We start from the raw sequence: 27,935 nt of genomic DNA, 5'->3' as shown, positions 1-27,935 counted from the left end.
GACGGAAACGAAGTTCAGTCCGCCGCGGTATTGATTCCGCGAGCGGGCGTAACGTGCTGCCGCACGGCCATTCGCGCGACAAACTTCGCGCACACCCGGTGGATCGATTTTATAGTCGGTAAGGCAGACGACGCTTACCCTCGGTGGGCGAGACCGCCGGGCGCAATTTTCGCGGAAAGCCGCCCGGTCTTCAGGATTTCCCGTCGCAGCGCTGCCTGAAAGGTAGCCGGCCGCTGGAAAGCAGAGGGTGACCGATTTTCCGCGCCGCCTTCGGCGAGAGGAAAAATTCAACTCTCAAGCTCCGAGTCTCGAGCTCGAGGGGGCTGTTGAATCGCCGCGCGAATTCTCGCGATTTCATCGTGGAAACGCTCCCCCCGATACTCTCGATTGCACCAGCGGGGCCGCAGACAGTCACCGAAATATCCGGCCGAGAAGAGATCCGCGGCTGAGACCTCGCGTTCCGCGACGAAAATTCGCGTAAACAAGTTTCCGCGCGTTTCGCACAAACGCGCGCTCCGCGCTAGAAATCCGCTTATGTAAACGGTCGCCGCCGATTTGGCAACGGAATGTCGCAATCGCCGCGATCGCGAGCCTTCGGCCGCAAATCCGTCCGCGATGGCCGACCATTTCGCGCGAAACGTCGGCGACGTCGGCCGTCGCGAACGTCGCCTTCGGACGCGCCTCTCCTCCTCCTCCTCCTCCTCCTCCTCCTCTTTCTCCTCCTCGCCTTCGCGCGCTTTGGCATTCGTCGCTGGTCGTTACATGTCACTTAAGCGAATCATCTAGCTTTATAAATATAAACCGAACCGCGAACGCATCTGCGCGAACACGCCGAGAGAGAAGACCCCCGGTGGGCTTCCAAAAACTACCCTGAAGAGATCGGCGAGACTCGTCGGTTTAAGACTCGTTCCAACGTTCCATCGTTCCCCGCGCGGCACCAAGACCAGTACGAGCGTGGATACGCGTCGAGTTTAGATGGGCAAAGTTTCGCGGTGGAAGCTAGAGGAGGAAGGAGGGCGAGAGAAGAGGATAGAGAGTAAGAGAGAGAGAGAGAGAGCGAGAGAGAGAGAGAGAGAGAGCGAGAAGGGGGAAAGGGAGGGAGAGATCGAATAGCTTGACGGATAGTCAGCCGTAATTAAATTATGAGGTTGCTAGGAGCAGCGCAGAGCCGCTTTGGTCTGGCCAATTTAACGCGTCACGGGCCGAGATTACCTCCCGTACGTTACAATCGCGCTCCTCCCGGTATTATTAGCCTATTCTTTGCAATCAGAGCAGCCAGAAACCGGCACAGCCTGAGAGACCGCCGAGCGCGCTGCAGCCAATATCCCGCCGCCCGGCCGGCCGGGGCCGGTCTCTTCGAGCGAGTTGGCCGATGTGTGTAAGAGCGAGTTAATGGGCAAGTGAAATAATTAATGAGGAGGAGCCGTCTGAGTGAGGTGCGGGCGGGATCGCGATCTCCGGAGACTACGTATCTGCGTTGCGCTATTAATTAACGCGACGCTGCGCGATAGCGCGCGCACGCATATCGCGCTCACCAGGAGACGAGAGACGGGGGAATAACAATATCGGATCCGCGATTGACTCTCTCTCTGTTATTTTTTTAATATATCAGCCTGGGCGAGGTATTTTATTATTCTTTTTCGTTTCCCGTTCGATATTCAATTTTTTTGTTTTATAATATACCGCGTACGTTTGTACAATGGCTCGGCGATTCTGCCAGTCTGTCCGTGTGTATGTTGGCCGGGGTTCATTTCGCGAGCAAACACGCGCGACATAAACGCGAGAGACCGCGAATCAGGCGGGACAACAGCCGGAGCCGCGGTTTCCAGCGCGTCGCGCCGACGACGACGCTCCTCCGCGCCGCGAGTGTGCAATCCCGGCTGGAAAAACTGGCACGTCGGTTAGTAACGTCGGCGCTATAACCGAGTAACATCGATCGGCGACGTGTATCTCTCCATTCTCTCTCTCTCTCTCTCTCTCTCTCTCTCTCGATCGCCAATGTTACGTATCGTTCCAGTGCGCTCGCGTCCGCTACATCCCGTCGACGTGTAAACACGCGATGTCGTACAAAAAGCGCAATTTTCTCGTCAACGAGCCCGAGCGAGCGACGCTGTTTCTCGTAAGAAAAAAAAAATCCGATCGCGCGACTGGTGCATTACCAGGACTGGGAAATCACCAAGAGAAAAAAGAGAGAGGAGAGAGAAGAGAGAGGAGGAGGAGGCAAAGAGCGAGAGCGACAGCGAACTTTTCGCCGATAATGCGCGCTCGTCGACTTGACGATCGTCGGGAAATTCCGAACGCTCAAATTCCGAACTTCCATCGTCGGCAACAGCCTCCGCCGCCGCCTCCGCGACCTCCCCCCAGCCGAAGAGAGCGACCGCGGGGGGTGGCTCGCGAGCACGCTCGCGCCAGCGACTTTCCCACTATCGTCACCCTCCGCACGCAGGTGCACTTTGGAGGGAAAGACTGGCAAGTAGTTTAGGTCAATGCATAGGTCAATGCAGAAAGTCGGGGCGAAGCTTGGCTAAGCTTGGCCGAAGAGGGAGGGGGGAGGGGATCAAGGTCGCGCGGCGATTCTCCTTCGGCGGCGCGTCGCATATCGATCTCGCGGCGGAATGTCGTCGCGACGGAAAGAAAAGAGCAGAAGGAGAAGGCGGAGGCCCCTCGCGACTTACGGCTCACACCGGAAGGATCGATATCGCGCGGAATATTCAGTTTCGAAACGCGTTCAAGCGTTTCCATCAGAGCGCGCGGCGCGAGCACGCTGGAGCACGCCGCTGGAGTCGCCGCGCAAAATAATCATACGCGCGTTCGCGTCTACGGTAGGCTCCATTATTCATGTCGCATAAATATAGATGGCTCGAGCAGCTCGGAAGCTCTAGCGCGAGCTGCTGCGACGTAACGCCGCGCCCGCTCACTCGCTTTCTCCTTAGTTATCTGGAAAATAATATTTACCTAGGCCGCTGCGCACGCGCGCGTTCTGCGTCAATCTCCCGGATCGACTTAATAAACGCCGTCTGTCTCGCCCCGTGCGAGGGCTTTATTTTGTGCCGGCCAGGGGAAAAAGATGGGCCAATAAGAGCCTCTAATAACGGGCCATCTGCGCTCTTCCGACGTAATAAGGGGACTCACATCGAATGAAGTGCGCCGTTTATAAATAAACGCCGTTATATTCAAACGCAACGACGTCACCGCGCTTATTCTCGGCGAAACGCGCGGAGTAAAAGCCCGAAGCTCGCAATCTCCGAAGTGCGCGCGGCGCAACGACGCCCGTCGCGCTCGGAATCAGCCTCGGCGCCGTGTGTACCGTAATAACGGCGAATAATAGCGTTGCGACGCTATTGTCGCGTAAACGGAATCCGCGGCCGACGTTGAGCACGAACGACCGCGGGGCTGCCTCCGACGTCGTCGCGAGAACGCTATCGCCGCAGATTTCGTCGAACGCTCGCCAGCTCGATGATCGACCGGTGGTGGTTTTTTTTTTTTTTTCCGGAAAAACACTCGATTCTTTATTGATACCGGCGCTGCGCTGACGACAGATTCGCGTGACACTCGTGTCGACATCGCGTCGATATTTCTGTACTGATTTCGTACGCAGACGCCGTATAGACCGATTATTGATGATCCAGTCGGTGCCCCTGGCTGGTATAATATTCAAATCGAATCGATACATCGAGCGTGATAAAGGCTGAATAACGAGTAACCGCCGACATGTACATAACAATTGCGGATACCGCGATGAAATCTTGGAGATATCAAATCGATCGTCGGCCTCGGCACGATTTCACCTTCACCCCGACGCAATTTCGACCGGATTCCTTATCGAGACTCGCCGAGACTCGGGTGTCGCTCTCCCCCCTTCTCTCTCTCTTTCTCTCTCTCTCTCTCTCTCTTGCTCGCTAGAGAAAAGGCTCCAGCGGCACTTCTCTTCATGATAAATGGACGAACTTTCAATTAACTAAAGGCCCCGGCTGAGAGGTAAATTTCGACGCGCCGAGCCGGCCGCTAGTAGATAAGCGCCGCTTCTTAACGGAAGCGATACGAAATATCGGCGCACCGTTAATCTCACTCGGCAATGGCGTCGTCGGCGAAGCCGAGAATTAGTTCGCCGCTGTGAGCCAGCCCCCGGCCGGTCCAGCGAGCACTCGAGAGCTGTGCGAGCATCACTTGAGCGAGCTGAGCTAACAACGTTGTTGTCCAGCGTAAACGCATCATCGCGCTCCCGCGAGGCGCGCCCACACGTGAGCGAAACTCGCCGCGTCAATTAGGAACCAGCAGGACAATTTCGACCGCAGACGCTAACACCTCGAGGGCGACGCCGATCGATTCGCGAATTAACCTTTAGAGGACCGGGGTGGCTCTCCTATAAGAGGCACATATAAATCGTCATTCAGTGTTTTCTTAGAGGTTATATCATAGTTATTTATGCATTTATGTATGATGTTTGTGTGCTCTAAAAATAGATCCGCATGTATGTGTTCGTGTGATTTTTACCTTACTTGTAAATAAACATTTATTAACCAGTACACATTTTAACTATAATAATAATTTGCATCTCAGTACGTTTTTATAATTTATTAATAGACCCACTTTCCCTCAGAATTATGTAAAATCAATTTAAAAAATTGTAAAAAAATAGAGAAATTAAGAAATGTTTAAATAACAATATAAAAAAGAAAACAAAGGAGCTGCATAACTTTCTACGTCCACGTCGTTAGCTCTGGGTTATGCTAAAGGAAGGTTTTATTACCGTATAAGATTACTTATAGTAATATAGACTTATTTTAGGTACACAGTTAAAAACATTTCGTACTTTTGTTAAAATTATTTGTATGTAGAAAGTTTTGTGTTAAATTTTGTACACAGCCGTGTGTTAATTTCACATATCGTTGTTGTTGTGTTACCCAGACTTTCTTGTATTAAATTAAGATTATCTATTTTCAAGTGTTAAAATGACATTTCCAAGTATTAAAATAACACAATTTATATGTAAATGCATGAATTCTTGCTATGACATATTTTATATATTGAAGTCGACACCTAAAATGTGTTACTTTCCTTATTAAAACAGTTATCTTGTGTTAAATGTATAACATTTCTTTAACATTTCTGGTATGTGAAGATTGGATTTTTAACACATAGATCATGTCAATCTAACATTTTCATTTCATTAAATTATAGATCATTACTTTTCCCAAATGTTGAAATAACATTCATTGTATGTCAATTTAACACAAACTGTGATTCTTGATGGCATTCAAATGTTAAATTTTGTATTAATTTTTTACATATTACGTGTGTTATTTTTTAACATATTTGCTGTATGTTAAATTAACATACAAATGAGAGTGGATGATTTGAGACACATGAAATATGTTAAATTTAACGCATCACTTCTTACAGTGTAAATAATTGCCTCTCTTTGTAAAATTTCGATAATCTGATATCAAAATGATGATCAGCGATATAAAAAAAAAAAACCCCTAAAAATGCCAAGATCCAAATTTAAAAAATTTTTTTATTTCGGCCGTTCCGTTCCGGACCGAGGTGGCTCCTGTAGGAGCCACTAACAAACTCGAAAACTCTACATGACATGATGGTTACATATATATATATATATAAATTTTCCGCGAAAAAAATTGCAAATTTTAATGGAAAAATGCCAGTCCTGTAAAGGTTAACGGAGGGGGAGGGGGGACTCAGTGCAACGCTGAATCTCCGCTTACGAGCGGCTGCTCGATGATGGCGCGTCGATCGCGAGTCAGAGATCGACGAAGCACGTCGTACGATGAATGCGCGCGACGGTTTTACCCTTAACCGTCGTTAGCCGGAAACGCGTGTTTACGTCGAGCATTGAAGCTCGAACCCAAAAACGTGACGGTCCGACGAGTGCAGCACGCTGACCAGGCACCAGTTCGCGTTTGGCCGATTGTCGTTCGCGTTTGGCCAGCACGTGCTGCGGCTTCATCCGCATACGGTTCGCTAATTCTCGCCGGAGCTACGTCGAAGCGGCCGGAGCGGTTGCGGCGCACGTCAAAGGGCATGTGATTAACAGCAAATTATCGCTATCTCGAGCATCACTTGTCCCGACGAGTGGTTGGACGGCGCTCTCTCGGGCGACTGAGAACTCACCGACGAGGACACGATCGCGCTTCTTCCGCCGGATGATTCCAGCTGAAATCTCTCCGTTCCGCCTGTTTTCGGCCGAGGTTCGGCGCCGAGATGCGCGCTTTCGACATTTCGACAAGCGAGAATTGCCCATTACTGTTGAGCGCAATCTCGTCATCTTTCAGTCTTGAGTTAAGTAACTTCGCGTCGAATGCGTTCGCTCGTCAATCGCACAATCTCGCTCGATTGCTCAATACTTGTATGATTTACGGTTTTCAGCAGTTTGAGGGGAGTTTGTGGAGAAGGGTGAAGGAGGGGAGGGAAGAGAGAAGAAAAAAAAGAGAGGAAATAACGCATGCGAAACGCATGCAATTTGCGCTCGCGAGCGCTCCATTCGGAAGTATCGATTTTATAAACTCCATTGAAAAAGAGATGAATGTGGACAACCGTTGGGCTGAAATTTAATTTTCCGCTGTTTGTTATTCGCGTCGAGAGAGAGAGAGAGCGCGAGGAAAACCCAACTTTGCCGCCGGACGCTCCTTGACACAAACGCGGCGCGTTTGACCCGCCGCAAACGTTATAGAATCTTAATTCCGCGAAGATTAATAGTCACTCCGAGAACGAGAGGGAGGGAGGGAGGGAGGGAGACTCCAACTGCCGGCAATACGTCGCGGTAATACCGCGTATGCGTCAATGTCGCGGTCAGCGAGCTTCTCGTATTTGGCAAAAATATAACACCCAGCAACCCAGAAGTAATGGCGCGGGCGAGACAACAAAACCGCCCGAAAGAACCATCGATAACCGACGGCCATAACGGTAAATTGCGCTCTCGATTTTTCTGTATTTTCTCACTCCTTACAGATTTCTCTGCGGTGAAAATGGGAAGCAACGGGAAACACGCAGAAAGAAAAACAAAAACACGCGCGGGTCGATAATGTTTGTTGATACTTGCTCTTATTCCAATCAGCGTTTTCTCGTCCAACTTCTCCCGTCGATCGTCCGCGCCGCTAAGTGCCGTGTATCGATACAAATACCGGGTAGTCGGTGAATCTCAAAGCGCGCAAGTGTCGAAGACGACGGCGCGTCCCACTGCGAATTATATTATAATTTATCGTACAGAAGCGATAATCCCGGAATCTCAAATAACGCAAACGAACGATTTAATTATTTCGCGCGTTCGCCCCAGGAGTTCTAATTGAACTTCGGATTCAACGTATACGCTCGTCTTTTTTATCGTTACTCTCGGCACGTCCGATCGCTGTACTTTCTGAAGCTTCTCGCAGAAAGGTCAACTTTCTCGATTTAAAGAAAAGATCGACGAACGGATGGACGGAGCGGAACTCTCCTCGTTAAGAGGATCCCCTGGCGTTCCCGAGAGTAGCATTCTTCATACTTTGCACCACCCCTGCGCAAAGTTCAATCCAACCCTTCCATCAGCTGCGTAAATGATACGAATTGCCGCAGTCCAAGTTGAAGTTTCTTCTCCCCACTTTTGACTGCGATATTCCGCTCAATGCTAATTTTCCGTTCTCTCGAGCCTAAATCAACCCGTCACGATTCTATTTATTTAACTTACATATTTACTGCACATCTTAAATTTTCATCAGCCTTCCGATAGACCTCGGACAGTTCAGGTCGAAAAGAGACACAGAATTTCTCATCTCAGTATTCAACACGTGATCTAACACTCTGAAACCTACATCGTGACCTATTTCGATTTCATCTGACTTGCAAACCCTGCCGAGAAACCATCTCAACAACTTACGTATGGCAAATTGTGCGTTCGCTGAATGGAACTTCAATTTCCACATGCACTGATAGAAAAGTATAGTTGAATTAACTATATCTCGCTACATTTTATAGTTCATTTTGGTGTCAATCATATTTTTATAGTTCGTGGAAACCTGCAAAATATAGTAGAGTAAACACAAATATATAGTCAATGATTGTCTTAAATAATTGTTTAGTTACTTTTATCACATATATGGTAATTTCTCATTCACAAATATAGTGAGATTTAATATTCATATAGTTACATCTGTCATCACTTAGCAAATATTCTGGTAATATTGACTATATAAAAGAGTTACTTTACCTACCATTTTATATCTGTATCCGTACAATCGTTTTAATTTAACTTACTATAATTCTTAGTAAAAATATTATATGGTTGGTTATACTATTTCGCCTATATCGTAATTATTACCGATATTATGGTAATACTTACTATAAATATGATATTTCGGACTATAATTTGGTTACTATATCATTATAGTTCCAAATATCATATACTTTTCTCTCAGTGTGGATTAAATCTCCAGTGGTCCTCCAGGATCCACAGACGTCAGACGGTTCGGGTCGAAGATATTAGGTTGGTGCAAAAATAATTGCAGTTTTTACGTATCGAGTATAAAGACGCGTATATCAGTTAAAAATTATATTTATTGATTATCAAGATAAAGACCATTGGTCTGCACACATTTCTCTCAACGGGAAATAAATCTGTCTATTCTTGCAAGATAGAATTCTGGGAAAGATAACGTTAACTAGAAAAATCGGCGCCAAACTGAAAATGATAAAAATCATTTTACGCAATTATTTTTACATCGACCTAATAGAACCGATGTGAACCTAGCAAGCAACTTAATAAAAAAAAAAAAAAGATTCTCGATACGGTTCGATTGTACTTTGTTTGTACCTGTCCATATACCACTTTTTGTTTCGTTTGTACCTCAAAGAATAAAGATAGGGGGAGGGGGAAAAATAGCCAGCAAACAAGTATAAGATATTCGAAAACGGCCAACGCCATCCGAAAGAGAATCGTTTGTACCTCCCTTCAAATTGTTTGTACCTCAAAGGAACCGGAAGTACAGAATTTTCAAAAATCTTCCAACAGGTACTTTCACCAATCTTTGAGATATCGCAAAACGATCAACGCCATTCGAAAGAGTATCCGTTTATACCTCTTTTCAAATCGTTTATCTCGCGTATCTCAAAGGGAGTGGAAGTACTAAAGTAACCTTCCGACATATTTTGAAGATTCTGTACTTCCGGTTCCTCTGCTTATACTTGCTTGCTGGTTATTTTTTCCCCTCCCCTAATCGTTTTATTCTTCGAGGTACAAACAAAACAAAAAGTGGCACAAATAGGTACAAACGAAACGAACTACAATCGAATTGCATTGCGAATTTTCTTTTTTTTTTTTGATCAAGTTGTTTGCCAGATTCACACATCGGTCCTAGTAGAAAGATCAAAGTGTCCCGAGTGTTCATTATCAAAGTGTTCGTTATCCCATTTAACGCTTTAATTTAAGACTCCGAAGCCTACGTCAACCTATTTCAATTTTAATTAACACAGCCGAGAAGTTTTTTCGAGAACCCGCGAGTGGCAACTTTCCCGAGTTTCAGAAGCGCCGAGTGGAACTTTATAATTTCTATATAATTAAAATCTCCGCATTGGCCGCGCGGAGTCCACGTAAGCGTGGAGAACAGCTCGGGTCGCAAATCAGAGGAAAAATTTGGACTCGAGAGGATGCGACGACGATACCGGGAGCGTGCGATCGCTCAGCTTGCAAAAGCGGCAAGCTCGCGTGAAGGATAGCCGATATCGAAAAAGGCCACGTCGAAGCGCGACGATCGGGTTACGCGAGCGCCACCCCGTTTGAATTCTTCATTAATATCGAGCAAATATCGCATAGCCGCGCGATGCACAGCGTTATAATTTACCGGCAAACAAGCCCGCGATTTCGCTGGCACCGCACAGGCGCTCGTGTTCCTCCAGCCAGCTACGTAAAACTACCTAAATACCTGAATACCTAGCTACCTAGCGGGCACAACGGGAGAGGTAAGGCTTTGTTTAACGAGCAAAGAGTCGAGACACTGTACATTTTAATGACGTCAAACGATTTTTAATGCAGCTGAGAGCGGAGACGCCGCGTCGCGCGCTGTGCTCCAACGTTGCTGCGATATGTAAAATGAAAGCCTTTCATGCCGCGCGACGGCAGTGCCTTAACTCGCCTCAGTAAGTCTCAGTGTGTAGCTTAAACTCTCGCGCGATCCTCGTCTCGGTAGTGCCTCTTTGAGTCGCGCCGTTAACATCAACGGCAAAGCGCAAAACGCGCGGCGTTTCGCCGACTGGAAAAAACATCGCGTTCCGAGCGTTCCTCTTCACCGGTCACTTTGATCCGTTCCTTGATGCTTTCCGCGACTGCCCCGCCCGAGGAGTTCGATACCGACCTTTCTCGATTTCACGGAAATATCACGACGCTGGCAACCGTCTCCGCCAGGAAGACGCCCGCCGTTTCTGTCTCTCGCAACGGGTCCTGCTGACAGGACTCCTCGACGCCGACGACCTCGGATCGGACGTGCGATGATGGACTCCTTCGGCTAAAGGGAAAATTCCCAACGCGAAAAGCCGCAGAACTTTTTAATCAACGCCGAATTCACCTTCGCGGAGTTTCAGCTGCGCCCGCGCCGGTTAATTACTCAAGTTTTTCCCTCGTTTTCTTTTCCCTCGCCACAATAGCTCGAGCAAGAATAACCGACCGAATTTTTTCGCCGAGCCGGTTAGTTCCATGAAGGCTGAAAATTTTCAGCGGATGGCCACTTGCAGCGTCTCGAGGTGGGACGAGTGAGGCGTCGCATGACGGGTGAGATCCTGCATCCTTCGAGGTTAACGCGAGGTTAGCGCGAAGGCGAACGTTCTGCTGCTCATTCGGCTTCCGCCCGAAATATTTCCCGGAAGAATCTGCGAGACGCGCCTTGCCGCGATGCGAGCTGGCGGGCGTGTCTCCGGGAAGTTTCAATTACGCCGCGATGGAAGAGAAGAATAGAAGAAGAGTAGGAGAAGAAGGGATGCCAAGAGACGGGCTGTGCATTTACCCAGTCACATCTTCGCTTGTAAATAATTCACGCACGCATCTCGCGCATGTATTAATCCGCAGTGCCGAAACCCGCGAGAGAGCTCGTTTCGCTCGACTCGGAAAAGTCGAGCTTGTGCAAATCTCCGCGTGACCGGTCCATCAGATGATTCCCCGGAGCTTACGCTCTTTCCGGACGCAACTGTTTGGTCGGAGCGCAAGCAGAAGCATTTTCGGAGCAAAGGGACCGCGTGTTTTCCGTGTCCCGACACCGACAGTCTGCGAGTGTCTGTGAGTGAGTCGAAATTTTGGCTTTATCCTGTTCGACTTTTCATAGTTTTCCTGACGGTACTTCAAAGTACCGCTCTGTATAAGCGTTCATATGTCTCTGAACTTTCTTTCTGTGTCCTACCCTTAAATTCTAATCATTAAATTATTGCACAATTTATTCTTCTATTCCTTAGATTTATAATATAGTAAAATTTTAATTTAATTCTAATTGCACGGAAATTTAATAAGGTCTTAGGTAAGTTGATTCAGGAAATAAAGAGTTAACATCTGCGGACTCTGGAGGGCTCCATTTGTGTAGGAACTGAAGTTGTTCACTCAGCGCCTCCGAGCGGCAGAAAACTGCGCAGAAATTTGCGCAGCTCGTTGTGTGGGTTTTGAAGAAAAGTTCTCGGCAAAATAGCACTAAAGCGGTCACTTTAAAATGTTCGATCCTTTAATGGAATATTGAAGCATTTTGGCCCAATTCTCGACCTGAACTCTTCAACATCTATAGATTCTGGAGGAGCAAAATGGGATTGAAAATATAGAAAGTCGAGTTTTACTCGGCGACTCTAAACGGCGGAAAACGCGCAATCTACCACTTGCAACTTCGGTGAGAAGACTCTTCTCGCCGAAGTTGCAGGTTAAATGCAATCAAGAGAGCTTGATGCGGGCTTCATAGTTTTAATTTAGCTAAATGGAATATTTAGCGGTCGAAATTTTCGTTCACGTTGGAGTGTCCAACTGTCTAACTGTCTAACACCCCCAAATTCTGAAGGAACAATGGAGACCTGAGTGATACAGAAACTCAAGTTCTACACTCTCTCAGCGTCCCTAAATGGCGGGAAACACGCAATTTGCCACTCGCTAGAGTCGCAGGCTCCGCACACAGCCAAGAGACCTCGATGCAGGCTTGAGAATATGAAATTGGCGTTGCGTGAAATTTCGAGCTCGAAGCTGGTGGGAGAAAAATCGCGACTCGAGCGATTCGCGCGACCGCGAGCTCGTTTGAGCGCCAACTTGCACGGCGCGGCCTCACCACGGCGAGGAATTCCCTTAAATTACTTATAAACGAGTAACACACACACACACACACACACACACACTCACGCGAGCGTTGAATTCATCGGCCGACGTTTCCGAGCGGAATGCCTCGTAGACGCGCGATCTATTTTCGAGCGTACATCCCCCAGTTGATCGACGCCGGGACAGCGGCGTCGCGTGCGGTCGGCAAACGTATGTTCGTGCTCAGAATGTGACGCGCGACATAATTACTGCGGTTCGCTGAATTGCTAGAATATGACCGAGGAATTATCGCCGCGGATCGACGCGGAGCGCTCGCGCGCGATGGAGAGGATTGCACAAACAATCGCAGGCCGTCGTGAGCGAACGACGAATTGCTCCGCCGGAAGCGGCGTGTTTCTTCCGCTCGAATCGAATGCCAACATCGACGGTGAAAAGTCCCTTCGAAATGAAAATTTCGAAACTCGGGGCACAACTCGTCGGGAAAGCGCTTTAATCGAGTAGTTTCGTCATAAAATAATCCGCAGGAAAGAGAAACGTCGGCTTTAACTTTTGGGCCGTTCGCGAGTTCATTCGCCGATTATTTGTAATTCCGCTAGTTTGTTTCTCCCCTTTCGCGAGTTGTTTTGAAGTGCGAAAGATCAATCGCTGGGACAACTGAGAGAAACGCTGGTGACTTTGAAAATACTCGCCGGGTGCCAAAGGAAAGCGAGGGAACGTTCGGAGCTCAAAGGACCGCGACTTCGCGAGACATATTTCCGCCGATTATCCTCAATTCTCTCCTCCGCTACCTTGTCTCTCTCCCTCTCTGCAGGACCTTGAAGTGCGAAAAATCAATAACTGAGACAACTGGAAGAAATGCTCGAGACTTTGAAAACACTCGCCGAATGACAAAGAAAAGCGGGGGAGCTCGCAGGATCGTGGAACCGTGGAACAAATTCCCGTCGAGCACTCTCGGTTCTTCGCTGCTTCGTCTCTTTTCCCATTTTCCGATACCGACACGAGTCGAAATTTTGGACCCATTATCGATCTTTGCATCCATCAATTCTGAAGGACCAATGGAGATTTAATTTATATAGAAACTGAAGATCGCCGCTGCTGGTAGACAGATTATGTTAAATCCAATATTATAAGGGGGAATTACATGCGGAGCAGGTCGTTTTCAAGGCTATTTTTACGAATTTTTTTAACAGATCTTGTGATTCAATAAAATTTATTTTATACTTTGAACACTAATGAATGCACATACTGTGAAAATTTCAAATTCACCTACCGTTTCTGTTAGAAAAATTCGCCTTGAAATAGCCTTGAAAACGACCTGCTCCGCATATAATTTCCTCCTTAAGATAGAAAGTAGGATGAGCATTTTTCGATCGCAGACTTGAAGATGTAATTTATGCAGAAACCAAAGTGTCCCATTCGGTGCTTCGAAGTGACAACAAACACACAATCTGCCACTCGTAAATTCTCAATAGAAATCTTCGACGAAGCTGCAGATTGAGTGCGATCGAAAATGATTGACGCAAACTTCAGAGTGTAAAATTAGCTCTGAATCAAGTACCGAGGTCGAAGGCGGGATGTAAATCTCGATTCGGGTCTTGGAGGTTTCATTCATTCATACGGAAACCGAAGAGTCGCGCGGAAACATCGAGAGAGAGAGAGAGAGAGAGAGAGAGAGAAAAGAGAGAGAGATGGAGACAGCAACAACGGAGCGGCAGCAGCGGAGGCAGGGGGTGGGGGGGAGGGGGGCGGAACGAAATTCGATCATTCGACTACTCACTCTAGAAAGACCTCGGATTCGCTTCGGGGCAACACCAACCTCGGCAATACGATGGCCTTCTTGCGTCGGCTCTTGAGCGTCTGCGCGGCGAATTGGAACTCGGCCGACTGCACCGGCGAGTGCGGGCTCAAGATCGTGATCTTGCGATCGCTACCGCCCGGGCTGGTCAGAGAGAACACGTTGGACGGCGGCGGCAGGCTCAGGTGCTGCGGTATCTTCCTCTCGAGGCCGGTGTTGGCGAACAGGCCGCGCCTCACCTCGGCGTTCATGCTCTCCTCGCGGTGGAGGTTCTCGCTGCTCTTCGACTCGACCGTCACGATGCGCCGCATGTCCCTCGTCGACGACGTGAGGAAGCTGCGGTAATGGCCGCGGCTGGAGGCCATGTGTGTCTCCGACGACGACGACAACGACTCCATGGACTTGGAGTCCTCGCTGTAGCGCTCGTCGGCGCTGAGGAAGTTCCGCGACGAGCGCAGGCTCTCCATCGAGCGCGCGGTCACTTGGCCGCCCACGCTGGCTGTCAGCAGGTGTTGTTGCTGTTGCTGCTGCTGCTGCTGCTGCTGCTGCTGCTGCTGTAGCTGTTGCTGATGTTGATGTTGCTGGTGTATCTGCAGCCTGGAGATGCTCTTCACCTCGGGCTCATACTCCTCTTGGCTCGAGCTGGACTGCGGGCTGCGATTTGCCGTCATGAAGAAGCCCAGTCGCGGGCTCGAGTACCTCGAGTCGTCGTTCACGCGCAGCGACGACGACAACGTCGACATCGTCGCCGACATGGTCGTCTTCCTGCGCAGTAGCATGGACTCCACGTCGTCGGGCACGTCCAACGAGTAGCCGCTCCTTTCCGAGAGCTTCGCGCGCGTCCTTATCAGATGCGCGTCCTCGTCCTTCGGCAAGTTCTCCACTTCGTTCTCGGACGCGCACTCCATCGTGTCGGAGTCCTCCGCGGACTCTTGCGCTCGTAGGGTCAGCTTCCTGCTCTTGGAGATGAACCTCGACGAGCCGCTGCTGCAGATCCGCGCGCTGATCGCCGCCGCCGCCGCGCGCACGTCCTCCGCCTCGTCCTCGTCCATCTTCGCTTCGGCGGCTGCCCGCCGACTCACGCGAGCGGCTTCTCACACGGAATATCGCGGGGGAACCGCGCGGCCAGAAGAGGTGAGACAGTATCACGGCGACGAACGCGGCCGGAAGTCGTCAGAGAATCATTCAGAGGCGCGGCCGACCGTCTCGTCCTGTCTCGTCCTGTCGCGCGAAACAAAGCTTCCGGAACTCTCGCAGACGCTCTCGCGCACGCGATCCTCCTCCTCCTCCTTCTCTCTTCGTCGTCGACGTCGTCGTCAGACCGAGCCGCGCCGTTCCCGGCACTTTTTCTTTCTCGGCTGCATCACGAACGGGGCTCCACCTATCTAGCGATTTTGCCGCACGGCGGACGGCGAGCTGAAAATGAACGGCGTCTCTCAAGAGAGATTCCGGGACGGGGAGCGGGAGTGGGAGGGGAGACGACTTAATTACTCGGACAGCACTTGGAGCCACTTTGGGAGTTTCAAGTTTCAGGGGCGAAGCCCGCGAGCACGGCGAACGAGGGTGCCGAGGGATTCGCGCGGCGGGAAATTTCGCCGGGGCGTCGAGATGGATCGGGGGATGTTTTCGGGAGCGAAAGCGAACTCGTTCGAGAGAATTTCTGCCCGCTGCTAATCGAATCGAAACTATACGCACGCCTGAAATCCGATTATTTTTCGCGCTCCGTCGCCGGCGGCTGGCGAAATTCGCGCTGAAATCACGAAGCTCTGTTGAATTCGGAAATTTCATTTCCGCGTCGCCTTAAAATGCTGATCGTCCGAGCAGCGACCCCTTCGCAGGGGGAGGGGCGGCTCGCCGACACGACGTTGGATTCAATTACCCTGCCCCGGCCCCCGAGGTGAGATAAAAGGGAAAGAGGGAAATCAGCAGCGGCAGGTCCTCCGTCGAGAACGATCTAATTTCCAAGACGCGCGCTCGCATCATCGTCGCTCGAAGCGTCGCGAGCTCGCGTTTCAAACACTTCCGACGAAAGGCAGCAAATGTTTGCCCAAGGATAGTCGCGTCCGAAAAAAGTAGAGAGGCAGGAGAGAATAACGTCAGAGCGAATGCGAGACGAGCTCGGCAAATATTTTCGCTCGGAGCGCGCGGATCCTACCTTCCCGCCCGGAGGAGACTCGCGACTCCTCCATGGCAGAAATATGGAGCGCGAGGGGGGGGAGCATCGACCTTCTCGTAAACTTGATTATCGAGCCGAATGAGAGAGCTGCTCGCATGTCGTCGCGACATGCTTTCTTTCCATTCGCCACTCACAAATTGAAAAATTTTTGAAACCCCCTCCGCCTCCTCCTCCAATTTTGTAAAATCTGAATACACAGTAGCAAAGAGTATGAAAAACATTACAACTTTAATATAAACTATTTTTGCATACGTCTCGTATTTTAAAAGATATACGCGAAAAATGACTATCCTTGGTTTTCTTTCTCGAAAGGTGCCTTCACCCCCTCGGACTGAAATTCCGCACGAACGAAAAGTAGTTTTGCACTACGGATGAACTGCTTTACTTTCACACTTTCACACAGTTTCATAATTTTTTGAATTTACGAGTTCCCTATGTTTCCTTGTCAACCCTGTTCCTCCTCGCCTCCTGCGACTTCTTCGATGGTGATGAGCCTGTTAAAGTTTCCGAAATCGATTTCGGAGACTTTGATCCTAGTTATAAGGACCTTAAACAAACTAACCTAGATATTTCGTAATTGGTCGGCTGATCACATCCGATGTACTATTTCTGTTCACAAACTTGGTTCTAGCTTTCAATTTTGCAATATTAGATAGGGAAATAGATCTTTTGTCACTTATTATGTCGACAATTGATTAGCTGATCAATTTCGGAAATTATCTAAGTTAGCTTAAGGCCAACCTCTGACAACAAAAACCAAAATTCCCGAAATCCCGATTTCGGAACAGGCCTTGTGTCACATCTCGAAATGGGCTGGAAATTGCAAAATTGAGCAAATTCACTAGGTATCTCGATTGCGCAGGCTCTGGTAAATTCGATCTCACTTTTGTCATTCTCGCCTCGTTCCAAGGCACACAATCCCTCCCCCCTCCCTTCCTACACGGCCGTTCTCGCGATTGTGCTTGATTGACGACACTGTCTATCGCCGAATACGCGGGTTAAAGCAACAGCAGGTTAGGTTGGGTCAGGTGAGGTCGAGTCGGGTTAGGTTAGGTTCTTCTCTCTTCGGGACTCCCTCGGCGGCGCTTTGAGGTAGCGCGTGCAATTGGCGTGCGCCGGGGCAAACAAGAATTCGATGTGAGCCCGTAACAATAGCCGCCAGTGGAGACAATGCGGACAATGGTCGGCGGGTGGCGCAGGGGGTGGGGTGGGGGAGGAGAGAGCGATGGGGGCACAGTGCGCGGCGCGGTCTCGCTCGAATTCATCTCTCTTTAAGCTCAAAGTGCTGGCGTCCGGTATCGGTGAAATCGTACAGATGAGGAAACGGTACCGACGGTGTTTTAAGTGGCGGCGGTTATTGCGCACCCCCGATATATACACCCGCTGCACGAGAACGGTCTCTCTCTCTCTCTCTCTCTCTCTCTCTCTCTTTCCTTCTCTCTCGGAGACGGGAAACCAAACGGCCCGCCACCGGCGGGCATTTAAGTGCACAGCACACAAGGCTGCGTCGCGGGAGCTTGCCTTTTGTGCGCAAAAATTATCGCGCGAAGCACCGTCGTCGCTCCGCGTGAGCGGAGAGCGATCCTTGTCGTCGCTGCGATTCCGCTGGTCGAGGACAAGGGGTTGTGACCTTTATGTCGGAGAGGAGTGCTCTCTGGTCCTCGTGATTCAGCCGGGGCTGACTCGCGCGATGGGACGCGGCGGGCTCGCCGCGCGTCGCGCATTGTCGCCGCGATTGGCCGGGGTAGTTCGCGATATTGAGGAGCGCGCGTCGATTGATGATATTGTTGTGTCAGGGCCAGAAGGTTTGTGACAGCGTCCATTGTTCGCGAGCCTTAGGCAATTTGATGTTGATTTTGACAACTGAAGGAAGATTGTCCGGACGACGGAGAAGACGATAAGAAGAGAACAATAACAGCTGAGAGGAGGAGCGAGTGTATGAGTGAGCGCGACAGTATGTACGCGTCTTTGAACCATCTCGAGCTGGGAAGAGGCGAAGAGGTGACATCTCGGCTGTAATCGAGCCGAGTCAGGCCGAGTCAGCGTGCGGATTAATTCGCACGACGCGTTTATCCGCTCGGACAATTCGGCTCGATAATGAGCGACATTCCGCTCGACTTCGTCGTCGTAACGTGCCGCTTCAGTCGGAAATTGAGAGCTTCAAGAGAAGTTCCCTTCGGGAGGGAAGCTTTTCGAAGGGGGAAATTCCTCTCGGAAGTTTTTGCGAAGAGGACAGGTGTCTTTTGAAATGAGAGGTTTCTCCGCGGGGAGAGAAATTTTTGAGAGAAGGCATTTCTTTCGGGAGGAAAAAGAGATTTCTCGCCGGGAAGAAGTTCTTCGGAAGAGAGAAGAGTTGCCTTTAAGAGGAGAAATTTCCGAAAGAAGGCGCTCTCTCTCTCTCTCTCTCTCTCTCTTTCGAAATGAGAAGTTTTGAGAACGAGGTCTCGTTTGACACGAGAAGTCTTTGAGAGAGAAGTTTCGTCACACAATTTCGCGGTTACACGGCGACGCTATAAAGGCAATCGCTATCCGGCAAAGTGTCCACACGTGCTGGAACTGGAAGTTTCGAGAATGCGCGACTCATCCGGCGGAATAAAATGGCGAATTCCAAGTGAGCGAGACTGCACAAGTAGAATTACGAATGATAAGAATGATGATTATAGGAACATCGCGCACGACTGTTGGCCGTCCATCTCACACGACTCACACGACCGTTTCCTCATTTCACCCGAGGTCACTCCGGGACGCATCGAAATGAGTTTTTCAGCGGGATACTTTTATCACGCCGCTCTCGGCCGGCTGATCGGCTCGAAGCGCGATCGGACGAACCCCGCAGCTTTGCGGTCGACACCTTTCGCGAGGATGCGCGAAGTACGACACAGCTGCGAAACTGTTTACCGACTCGTCTGTCTGTCTATATCTGAAACGGGGCTCTGCTACACCGTGTCGTTTCTGGCGGAAATAGTCGGCAGGGAACGCCGCCAAATATTTGCGAAACTCCGCTGGTCGCCTAATATCGAAGTTCGGCGCGCTGAAACGGCCGACTCGAGCCGACGGCGACGAGATTCCCGTGTTTGATAATCCCGACGCCGAAACACTTCCGCCGCGCGCGCGAGTCGCGCTACCGCAAGTAAAGCACACACTCGCTCTTGTCGCGATTAATAATTTACTCGCCGCGGTTATACGGGCGTCCGTCCCGCGAGACACCGAACACGCTCGACGGTACGCTCGCTACTTCTGTTGTGTAGTTTGCCTCTCCGAAGGGAATTACTTCCCACATAGGCTTCGTGAAATAATGATATTAATTTCGAGGCTGGCTTTCCGATCCGCCGATCACACTCCGGGGTGATCCCGCCGCGCTACACGACGCGGTGCTTCCTCCGTGAAGTCATTCCTCGCGTGCTTGCGCGGTAATGCGATAAATTTCTGATACATTCCTCACTTGATTTGTTCCTCGACTGGCTTCTCGGCTTTGCGAGACTTCGCTCGTCACCGCGTGATGCAACGTGCGCCGATGCACTTGTCTTCTCGCAACTCTTCAGTAACTATGCTGACTCGGCAAAACTCTACTTTGTCGCGCAGTACTCGCCGTTGAAAGCGCGTAATGGATAATAACAGCGCCGTCGACATTTGCATATCGTCGTAGCTGCGCTAATGTGACGTATAATAGCTGGCGAATTAAGGAAATGTGAAAATACAAAGATAAAGGACGGCGAGAGGCGACCCGATGAGAAATTGGTTTACATATCTGCGTGTGTAAAATATATTCTTAATAAATGTAAGCTAGATCCCAGACCGATTGGCTCTTCACCGCTCTTCACCCCTTTGCTTTCTCACTTTTCCATTTCAATCAAAGAGCGACTGCAGTTTTCCCTTTGACATGGTACGTATATCCGTATTTCGAGTCGGAGCGAACAAACCACACAGCAACAACATCCACTGAGACTCGATGCAAGCTTCAACGGACGGGCGACGTCTCGCCCGGAGATGCGCGAGTCGAGAATTTTCCATGTCGAGTCGAAGCGACGAAATTCCATGTGAATCGAGCCGAGAAACGAGTCGAGTGTGTGTGTCAAATTCAATTCTTAATGAACAATTGATAACGTGGCCTGTGGGAGTCGACAATCGTTGCGAGTAATTTTCAACTACGGGAGAATAAACAAATGCGTGACAAGCAAAGCAACTTCCCACGTCAAACTATTCTCTCTGAATTATTTTTTTTATTTTATTCCTTTTTTTTGTTTCAGAGAATTAAGATATTTTTTATTAAATATGATAGATATGTGTGCGGCCGTGTGTAAACCAGATATACATCTAACTATAGGAACAAGTCGAGATTGCATTTTGCCTTTTCCAAATCATGTAGAAGTTTATGAAACTGCTCTTGAGACTTAAGACTTGCAGAAAAGACAAATCTCCATGATACGTCAATTATCCTCCTAATGCTTTCTCCCATGTTCAGAACTAAAGCACGTTTTTTGTCGCACCCAACAAGTCTCCTGTCTCTTATTATTCAATTTCTTCGGGTATTCCCAAACATTCGAGTACTCAATTGTCGTGCAAACTTCGAGGTACTCGAAGTACTTGACGACGTATAAAAAAATACGTGTCTCTTATTTTTTTATACGTGCCTAATTTTATATTTAAGGGTTAAAATCACCCTTACAAGGTACGTATATCGGTGTACCTGGTTTTCAGAGAGATTTCAAAAACTATAAAAGATACAAAAAATGTTTCAGATAAAAGTTGTGTGGTTTTTGACGCTCCTTACAACTGTGTGGTTAGATTTCTTAAAAATATTATATTTTTCTTTATATCCCCCTCTCACCATCTTTATTTTTGCAAATTGAAAATTTTTGTGAAGACCAGAATTGTAGCATTTTTTAAACTGAATTCAACCACATGTAGCTTAATTTTGTTAAGTGAAGTTATAATCAGTTTTCTGAGGTTAGGGACGATAAGGCTAGCAATTGTCCAATTCTGACCTCGGATTCGGATTCAGCGGATCAAAATACATAAGAATATACTTGTTCGGTTTTAGGCACCGACCACTGTTTTCTTGTGGGGCTGTGTTATTAATGTTGGACCTTCACTATATCCTCGATTATTTCATTCGTTCCACTAAAGTGTCGCGAAGAGTCTCATCCACCAATCAATCCTGAACTCTCTCCTCCCACTTGCTGGGTCTCAAATGTATTTAAATATCCGCAGTTCGAAATGTTCGAACAGTAAATTTCCGGACTCGAGTCGAACAGTTCGCATATCTCTGGCCTCGTCCTAAAAAATTATTCGGTCGGAGAGCGGCTCGGGATACCGAAAGCGTTAAAGCGAGATCAGACGCGATCCTAACGAGACGAAGCCGGTCGCCGTAATCAGACGGCGCAAATTGCAAGAGAGAGAGAGAGAGAGAGAGAGAGAGAGAGAGAGAGAGAGAGGGGGGGGGGGTCCTATTTTGCCTTAGCGATGGTCGTTTATTCGAAAGCATCAAGGACACCCGGGCTGAAAGCATTCATTCAAGCATATCTACGCTGCAAATTACGCGGCCGATTGCACGCGAGGCTTTGCCCGCGTTTTATTATCGATCGCGCTCTCACGTTGCAGCGCTCGAGCTCGTGTGAAATCGCCTCGTCGCTGGGAACCCCGGTAATGCAATTCGCGCGCGGAAATCCGCGCCTATTGTCGGCGCGATTAAATCGAAAAACTGATGGCTGCCGCGCTGCTCTGCGCTGACCAGATATCGCGTTTCGTATTCTTCATGAGCGCGCGCCGACCGAATATAACCGAGTGTATTCGCGGATCCCCCCTTCGCCGCCGACTGATCGCGTTTGGCGGTCGTTCGAAATGGCAATCGCGACAAATTGGTGCCGCGAGCTTCGACACGGAGAAAATGCGAGTTGCTCGAATTAGCGCGACGACGTGGACGAAGCGGACGCGTTTGAATCGAAGGAGACACAATTCTTCGTCCTCTCTCCTGGGGATCGAAGATTCCGCCCCCTGAGAACGAGGAATTCTGCTCTCTTCGAGTGAAACGCGTCCGCCTCGTTCCTCGTCACACGGAGAAAAAGGATGAGCAAACGCGTGTCGGGGAACGACGGCAAACGACAATAATACGTCACGGAGAGAAAGACTCGTCCGAACACTCAGCCGTATTGCAGCGAGAAGAAAAGTGTCGGCATTCGCGACCATAATCGCACAGAGAGGGGGGAGGGGGAGTTATAGGGCGATCGCGTGTTTTTACAGCAAGTTTTTCTCGCTATAGCTAAGCTGTATTGTATGAGCAACAATAATCGAATAACCGCGCTGCCTTCTCGTCGGAGCGACGAGAAGACGTTGAGAGGCGGGGAATAACGAGAATTCCAGTCGACATTACGAAAGCTTCTCTTCGTCCGGTGTAAAACTCGCTTGGGACAGGGACCGGGAACGATCGAACGGGCGGAAGTGCTCCTGCAGGAATCTTTCTGTTCCTACAGCCGAGCTTTCCATTCGCCTCGTATTTTTCCCCGGAGAGGGGGAGGCGGCGGGGGCAACGCGGAGCGCGCGTTCAGTTACACCGGCGGAATCACCTTTTTTTCCCTTGCCCCGTGCATATTAATTTGGGCGCAAAAGCTCGCCTTCCTTTAATTTCACCGGACTTTTCCCCCGGCGATTTATGATCGAACTTTCCCCGCCTTCCCCGCCGACTGCCGATCTCCTCTCGCCCGTCTGTGTGCGCGCGCGAAGTGCGCACAACAGCCTGTGAGAAAACGCAGGCCGGATGCGGATCTCATCAATTCATGTGATATTTAACACAAATTTATCTTTTGTATGTATTTACGTTTATATTAAGTGGTTTTTTTTTTTTTTAAATAAAGGCAATTTTCAATTTTCGCTCGAAGAACGCTCCAAACTTCAACGACGTATCAATCTCGGCGATCCGCCGAGGGCGGATCGCTCCGACGCGCGATAACCTTGTTGCCGATTTAGATGAACAGGTGACTTCTCGCCAATCGCGCGCGTACAGCCGATGCCAATCGCGCGAAATCGCCCGTAATGTCGCCGCATTGCGAAACGCGAGCTCGAGCGTGTTATTTTCGCGCGCACAAGCGTGTGATTGGTCGGAGCTCTGCTTTACGCGTGTCTCGCGTCACCTTAAATCACATCATCTGGTACGTTTCGATGATACGTCGAGTGACGTTGGACATAATAAACGACGCGATTTAAGAGACGAAGAAATGTGTAAAGGAAAGCTTCAGCCAATCTCGCACGTTTATGCGCGTGGACACACTCGGATGGCGATCCTGGCGATCTCTTGCGACGAGTACATTCCAGCAAATGCTGGCTTGGCTAATGAGTAAAGTCGGATTTTTTGGCGAGAAACAGAAGCAATCGAAAATTTTATTCGTATCATCAAGCATTTTGATTTGCGACTTTTTGCCATTTCGTATGTAGCTTCGTGATGTCATTGGCCTTTAAACACGCAAATTTAAAATTTATCCGAAAGAGCAAAACACGACAGACATGTTAAAGGTACACTCGCGGACAGGAAGCTTGTCCGTGATGTTCCGTGTGACTCTCGCGACGTCCAGTCCGATGAGAGAATTTGCCTTCCGACGGGAGAGAACTCTCACTCGGAATAGCCAGACGATTTTCACCTGTTTTGAAATTTATCAAACCCGAAAGTGCTGCGATTCTTCTGCGGGCAATAGCGGCGCAGATACACCTGAGAATACAACGCTGATCTTTCAAACGTTCCCGTGCAAGGAGAAGACTCTCTCCCCGGGACCTGTCGCGGTAATGATTTATTCAGCTATCACAGATGGATTATAGCTGAACACGGATCTCGTCGGAAAAATCCGTATCTTCCTCTCGAGAGGAGAAAGCGAAAGAGAGAAGAGAGACCTCAGCAAGTCAGCCATCAGCAAGAGCGATTCTCATCGGGCCGCGTCCTCTGGAAGGATTAAAGTCGCCAAGTCGTTCGAACTCGGTCGATCGCGGAATTCTCCGTGCGCCCGTGGAATGTCAAGGACCGCGAAGAGCAACTCTCGCGTGAGACAACAGCCTGACAATTCGCCTGCGCCGGGCACGGGAGGAGGGAGAGAGGGCGGCAGGAATCCGTTACACTTGTTAGCGTGGCGCTCGATGCCAAAACGGGCCGAGTTTTATATGCACATCGGAGACATCGGACAATCATCTGTCCGCATAAGCGACTGGATGCTTGTCGTTCCATATTCATAGTAACTGGAATATACAGGCCGGAATTGACGAGGAACTTGGCCAGCGCTTGCTCACGGAGCTGATTTCGCGTATCCGAGCTATCCGGAGCATCGCAGCGGGCAATCGGCAACGTTCCTCGGACGAACGACCGACTCCTCTCTTTCTCTCCCTCGCGCGCGCGCTGGGAAATAAATCGCTGGCGATCGCATTATATGAAATATCGCGTATTATCCGCAGATATTATTCCGTCCTGCCGGCGAATTCAATGCGGGATATCGAGCGACCGCTGTAAAGCGCGCAATGAGAAAGTAATCCGAGTCCGTTTCCTTCCGGGAATCTTTTTCAGCGTACCATCGGCGAAAACGATCCGCAGGATCGTGCGAAGGAGGACCGATTGGAGGAGGATAGAGCGTGAACGAGAAGCCGGGACTATCGAAGCCGAAGTTATCACATGCGCCAGACAGGTATCGACGTCACGTTTTTAATTGCAGCCCAGCGAAGTCCAACTTGGACCGACAACTCTTTCCGTGAGCGAGATGAAGAAGAAGGAGGAGCAAAGGAGACTCGTGGAAATTTTGCGAAAAAGTTGCAAGACAGTTGACCCTGCGGCTCGGTCGAGAAACTGGCATGGGAAGAGCGCAGCGAGTTTCGAAACGGTTGGAATATTTTCTTTTTTTGTAGTTCGGAACGCGGCAGATGTTCAATGAGAGAACTTCACTCGCGAGAATGTTTCAGGAACGAGTTCCCTCACTGGACTATCATTCCGTACTGCAACAAAAACCTTTTCAAACCGTTCTGAAAAGGCACACGACGTACACGTAATTTCCGAGAATCCGAGCGAATCCAAGCGAGAAAAAAGCATATTCCTTGTATTAGACCGCCTTTACAACAGACGTCTAGTGTTACTTTGACGTAATGAAATGACAATTTTAGCCGCCATTGGGCTCACCATTTGGAGTTTGAAAAATTTCGGCCTCATACTCGCGACCTCAAGAAGGCTCCAAATTTCCACGACATTGTTTAATTTTGAGAAATCCATTCTTCGGCCGACTTACGGCATTTTTGCGAGATTCAGCTTGCCAGTCAAAGAATTAAAAGCCACCATCAAGTATCAACCCAAGCTAACTTTTTTCTGTTACTGTTTATAGCAAAGTATATGATAGAATTGATCTGTTTTATCGTAATATTATCACTACTAATAGCGGATAAGCAATACCTATGAAATTGGTATTGCGGTTGCGTCTTTTAACAAGACCAAAAATTCGCATAGAATGAAACTTCACTCGTGGTGGTCTTTAACAAACGTTAAGCGCAGCGTCGGTCTCTGGGACCGGCAGTATCAAGGTTAAAAATAACTCACTATCTCCTCGCTATCTCCTTCTCCTCTCAACATTTTCGGCATTACGGGCAATACATTCTTTTGGAAATAATGACCGTGAACATTACTTTATAAAACACAACGGACTAAAATTCTCTCTCTGCTCAAAGAACTTTTACACTTCGGTGGGCTCTTTCTAACTGATCGTCTTTTGGAGGTCGCTTTCTTACCGTTCTCCATCTGATTATCTTTTGTTTATACTTTATATACTTCTGTATTGGCGGCGCCATTACCATAGCCCAAATGGAAAGCTCAGCAAAATCGGCTGCGCGCTTAACCGTTTGAGTCCCAAGCAGCGCGATCGCGCTGTTCAGATTTTATGTCGAGAAAACCCAGTACATTTCGATCATTGTGGACAACTGACGGTGCGTTACCGATTGTCGAAGTCGCGCGCTCAGATTTACTGAAGCAAGTATATCACACCGATCCTTTTAATGTAAATAGCACATTTTATAATAGGTAGAATAATACTGTAATAATGCAATAATACATTACAAAATAAAAATTTTTATTTCATTGTTATCTTCTCAATAATTTTTATCGAACAAAACTTGAAATATTTATAAATTTACAGTACGCATATGTAATAATACAGATGTATTTTATAAAATAACGAATTACAAATTAACAATATTTTTGTGTTATGAACAAATAATTTAAATGGAGAGTAACAATTATAATTTGTAACATCGGTGTTTATCAAAACACGTTGGATGGATTCCTTTTGCTTCGTTGCTCCGTTGCTTCGTCTAATCATTTTGAAACACACAATTATTAACAATGAGAAACACTTACGCAAGAATACGTCCGATCGCTTTGCAAACTACAATAAATGTGACAGAGCGATGAGAAAAAGACGAGAATCGCGTTACCTAACAAATACAAGAAGCGGTATTGGTCCGATTGGGATTCATCGATGTAAAATAAACAAAGCGCTATCGCGCTGCTTGGGTCTTTTCATACTCATTTATAGAAAGCGCGGTTGCGCTGTTTGGGATTCTTCGACAGTGTTTTTTCAATACCCCCTGGGACTCAAACGGTTAACGCGTTAAGGGTTAACCCCGTCGTCGGTATCATTACGGACCAGCCAGCCGAAGGATCTCCGCGGAGAAGACTGTTGCGAAAGGCAGCGCGTGTATCGATATCGCGCTGGCAAAAATCGCAGTGATGTCGAAGCTCACGCGGAAGCTCTCACACTGGCACCACCACCACTACCCCCGTGGAACAAGTTCCATTGATCGAGCGCGATGCATCGCGCTTGCGACACATTACGCAATAAACCGATGCAGCGGGCGCGCGCGCGGATCGATTGGTGTGACGCGACTATCTATAAAATTATACGCTAAATCACGATATCGTTAGCGGGTTTGGCGTGTAATCGAGCGCGGCTCGTGTCACTCGCGATAACGGCTTGCGCGCGCGCGCGCCTTAATTGCGCGCACACACGCGCCGCAAATCCGGGGCTGTTGTTTTCACACGCGCAAGCGTGTGATTAGCCTTTCCCCACGCATCCCTCGCTGTCTTCAATTGTCTCGTCTCATTTGACACGTCAAATTGAATACGCCGAGCATTTTTTGTTGAGTTTTCCGTTTACGCCACGCGTATATATATATATATATATACAGGGTGTCCAAGATCTTTTGGAAACAAAAAATTGTGTGAGAAGAAAAGTCATTTTGCAAAAATCGCAATAGTTATTAAGTTATTAATGATTGACAATGACCGCATCTAGAGGCTTTTTTAATTGACAACTTGAAAATTTGCGTACTTGTTTGTAAAATGGTAAAGGATTTTTCTGTTCAGAATGAGCCAATCTACAATTATACGACGGCTATCATGTCTAGCGAGAAATATGAGTAGAGATAGATATGAGTATATTGAACCCTGAATCTTGGACCTGTATTTCTAAGCATAATAATAACATAATAGCCGTCACATAATTGTAAATTAGGTCATTCTGAATAAAAGAAAGTCCTTCTCTCAAATTTTCTAAATATGGTCATTTTTAGTCATTAGTAACTTAATAATTATTGCGACTTTTGCAAAATAGTGCTCGACTTTTCTTCTCAGGTTCATCCGATTAATCCTCACAGTTTTTTGTTTCCAAAAGATCCTGGACACCCTGTGTACA

General features: G+C 48.5%; 1 protein-coding gene across 6 annotated transcripts in view; it reads right to left on the bottom strand.

Annotated features, from left to right (window-relative positions):
• The window catches only part of dnc (phosphodiesterase dunce), a 302,091-nt gene that overhangs the window by 171,266 nt on the left and 102,890 nt on the right, over positions 1 to 27,935 (bottom strand). For 2 of the 6 annotated variants that reach the window (XM_011144618.3, XM_011144619.3), the window contains exon 1: positions 14,040 to 15,460. The exons of 1 other annotated variant lie outside the window; for it this stretch is intronic. In XM_011144618.3, coding sequence (XP_011142920.2) covers positions 14,040 to 15,109 — 1,070 coding nt within the window. In that variant the 5' untranslated portion in view covers positions 15,110 to 15,460. Of the gene's footprint in view, positions 1 to 14,039; positions 15,461 to 27,935 lie in introns of those variants that run through there. 3 more of the 6 variants (XM_011144620.3, XM_011144622.3, XM_011144621.3) reach the window with 2 other exon arrangements.

Source organism: Harpegnathos saltator, unplaced genomic scaffold (genome assembly GCF_003227715.2).
Source record: "Harpegnathos saltator strain DR-91 unplaced genomic scaffold, Hsal_v8.6 scaffold139, whole genome shotgun sequence".
NCBI lineage: Eukaryota > Metazoa > Arthropoda > Insecta > Hymenoptera > Formicidae > Harpegnathos > Harpegnathos saltator.
This window is presented reverse-complemented; position numbering and strand designations above follow the sequence as displayed.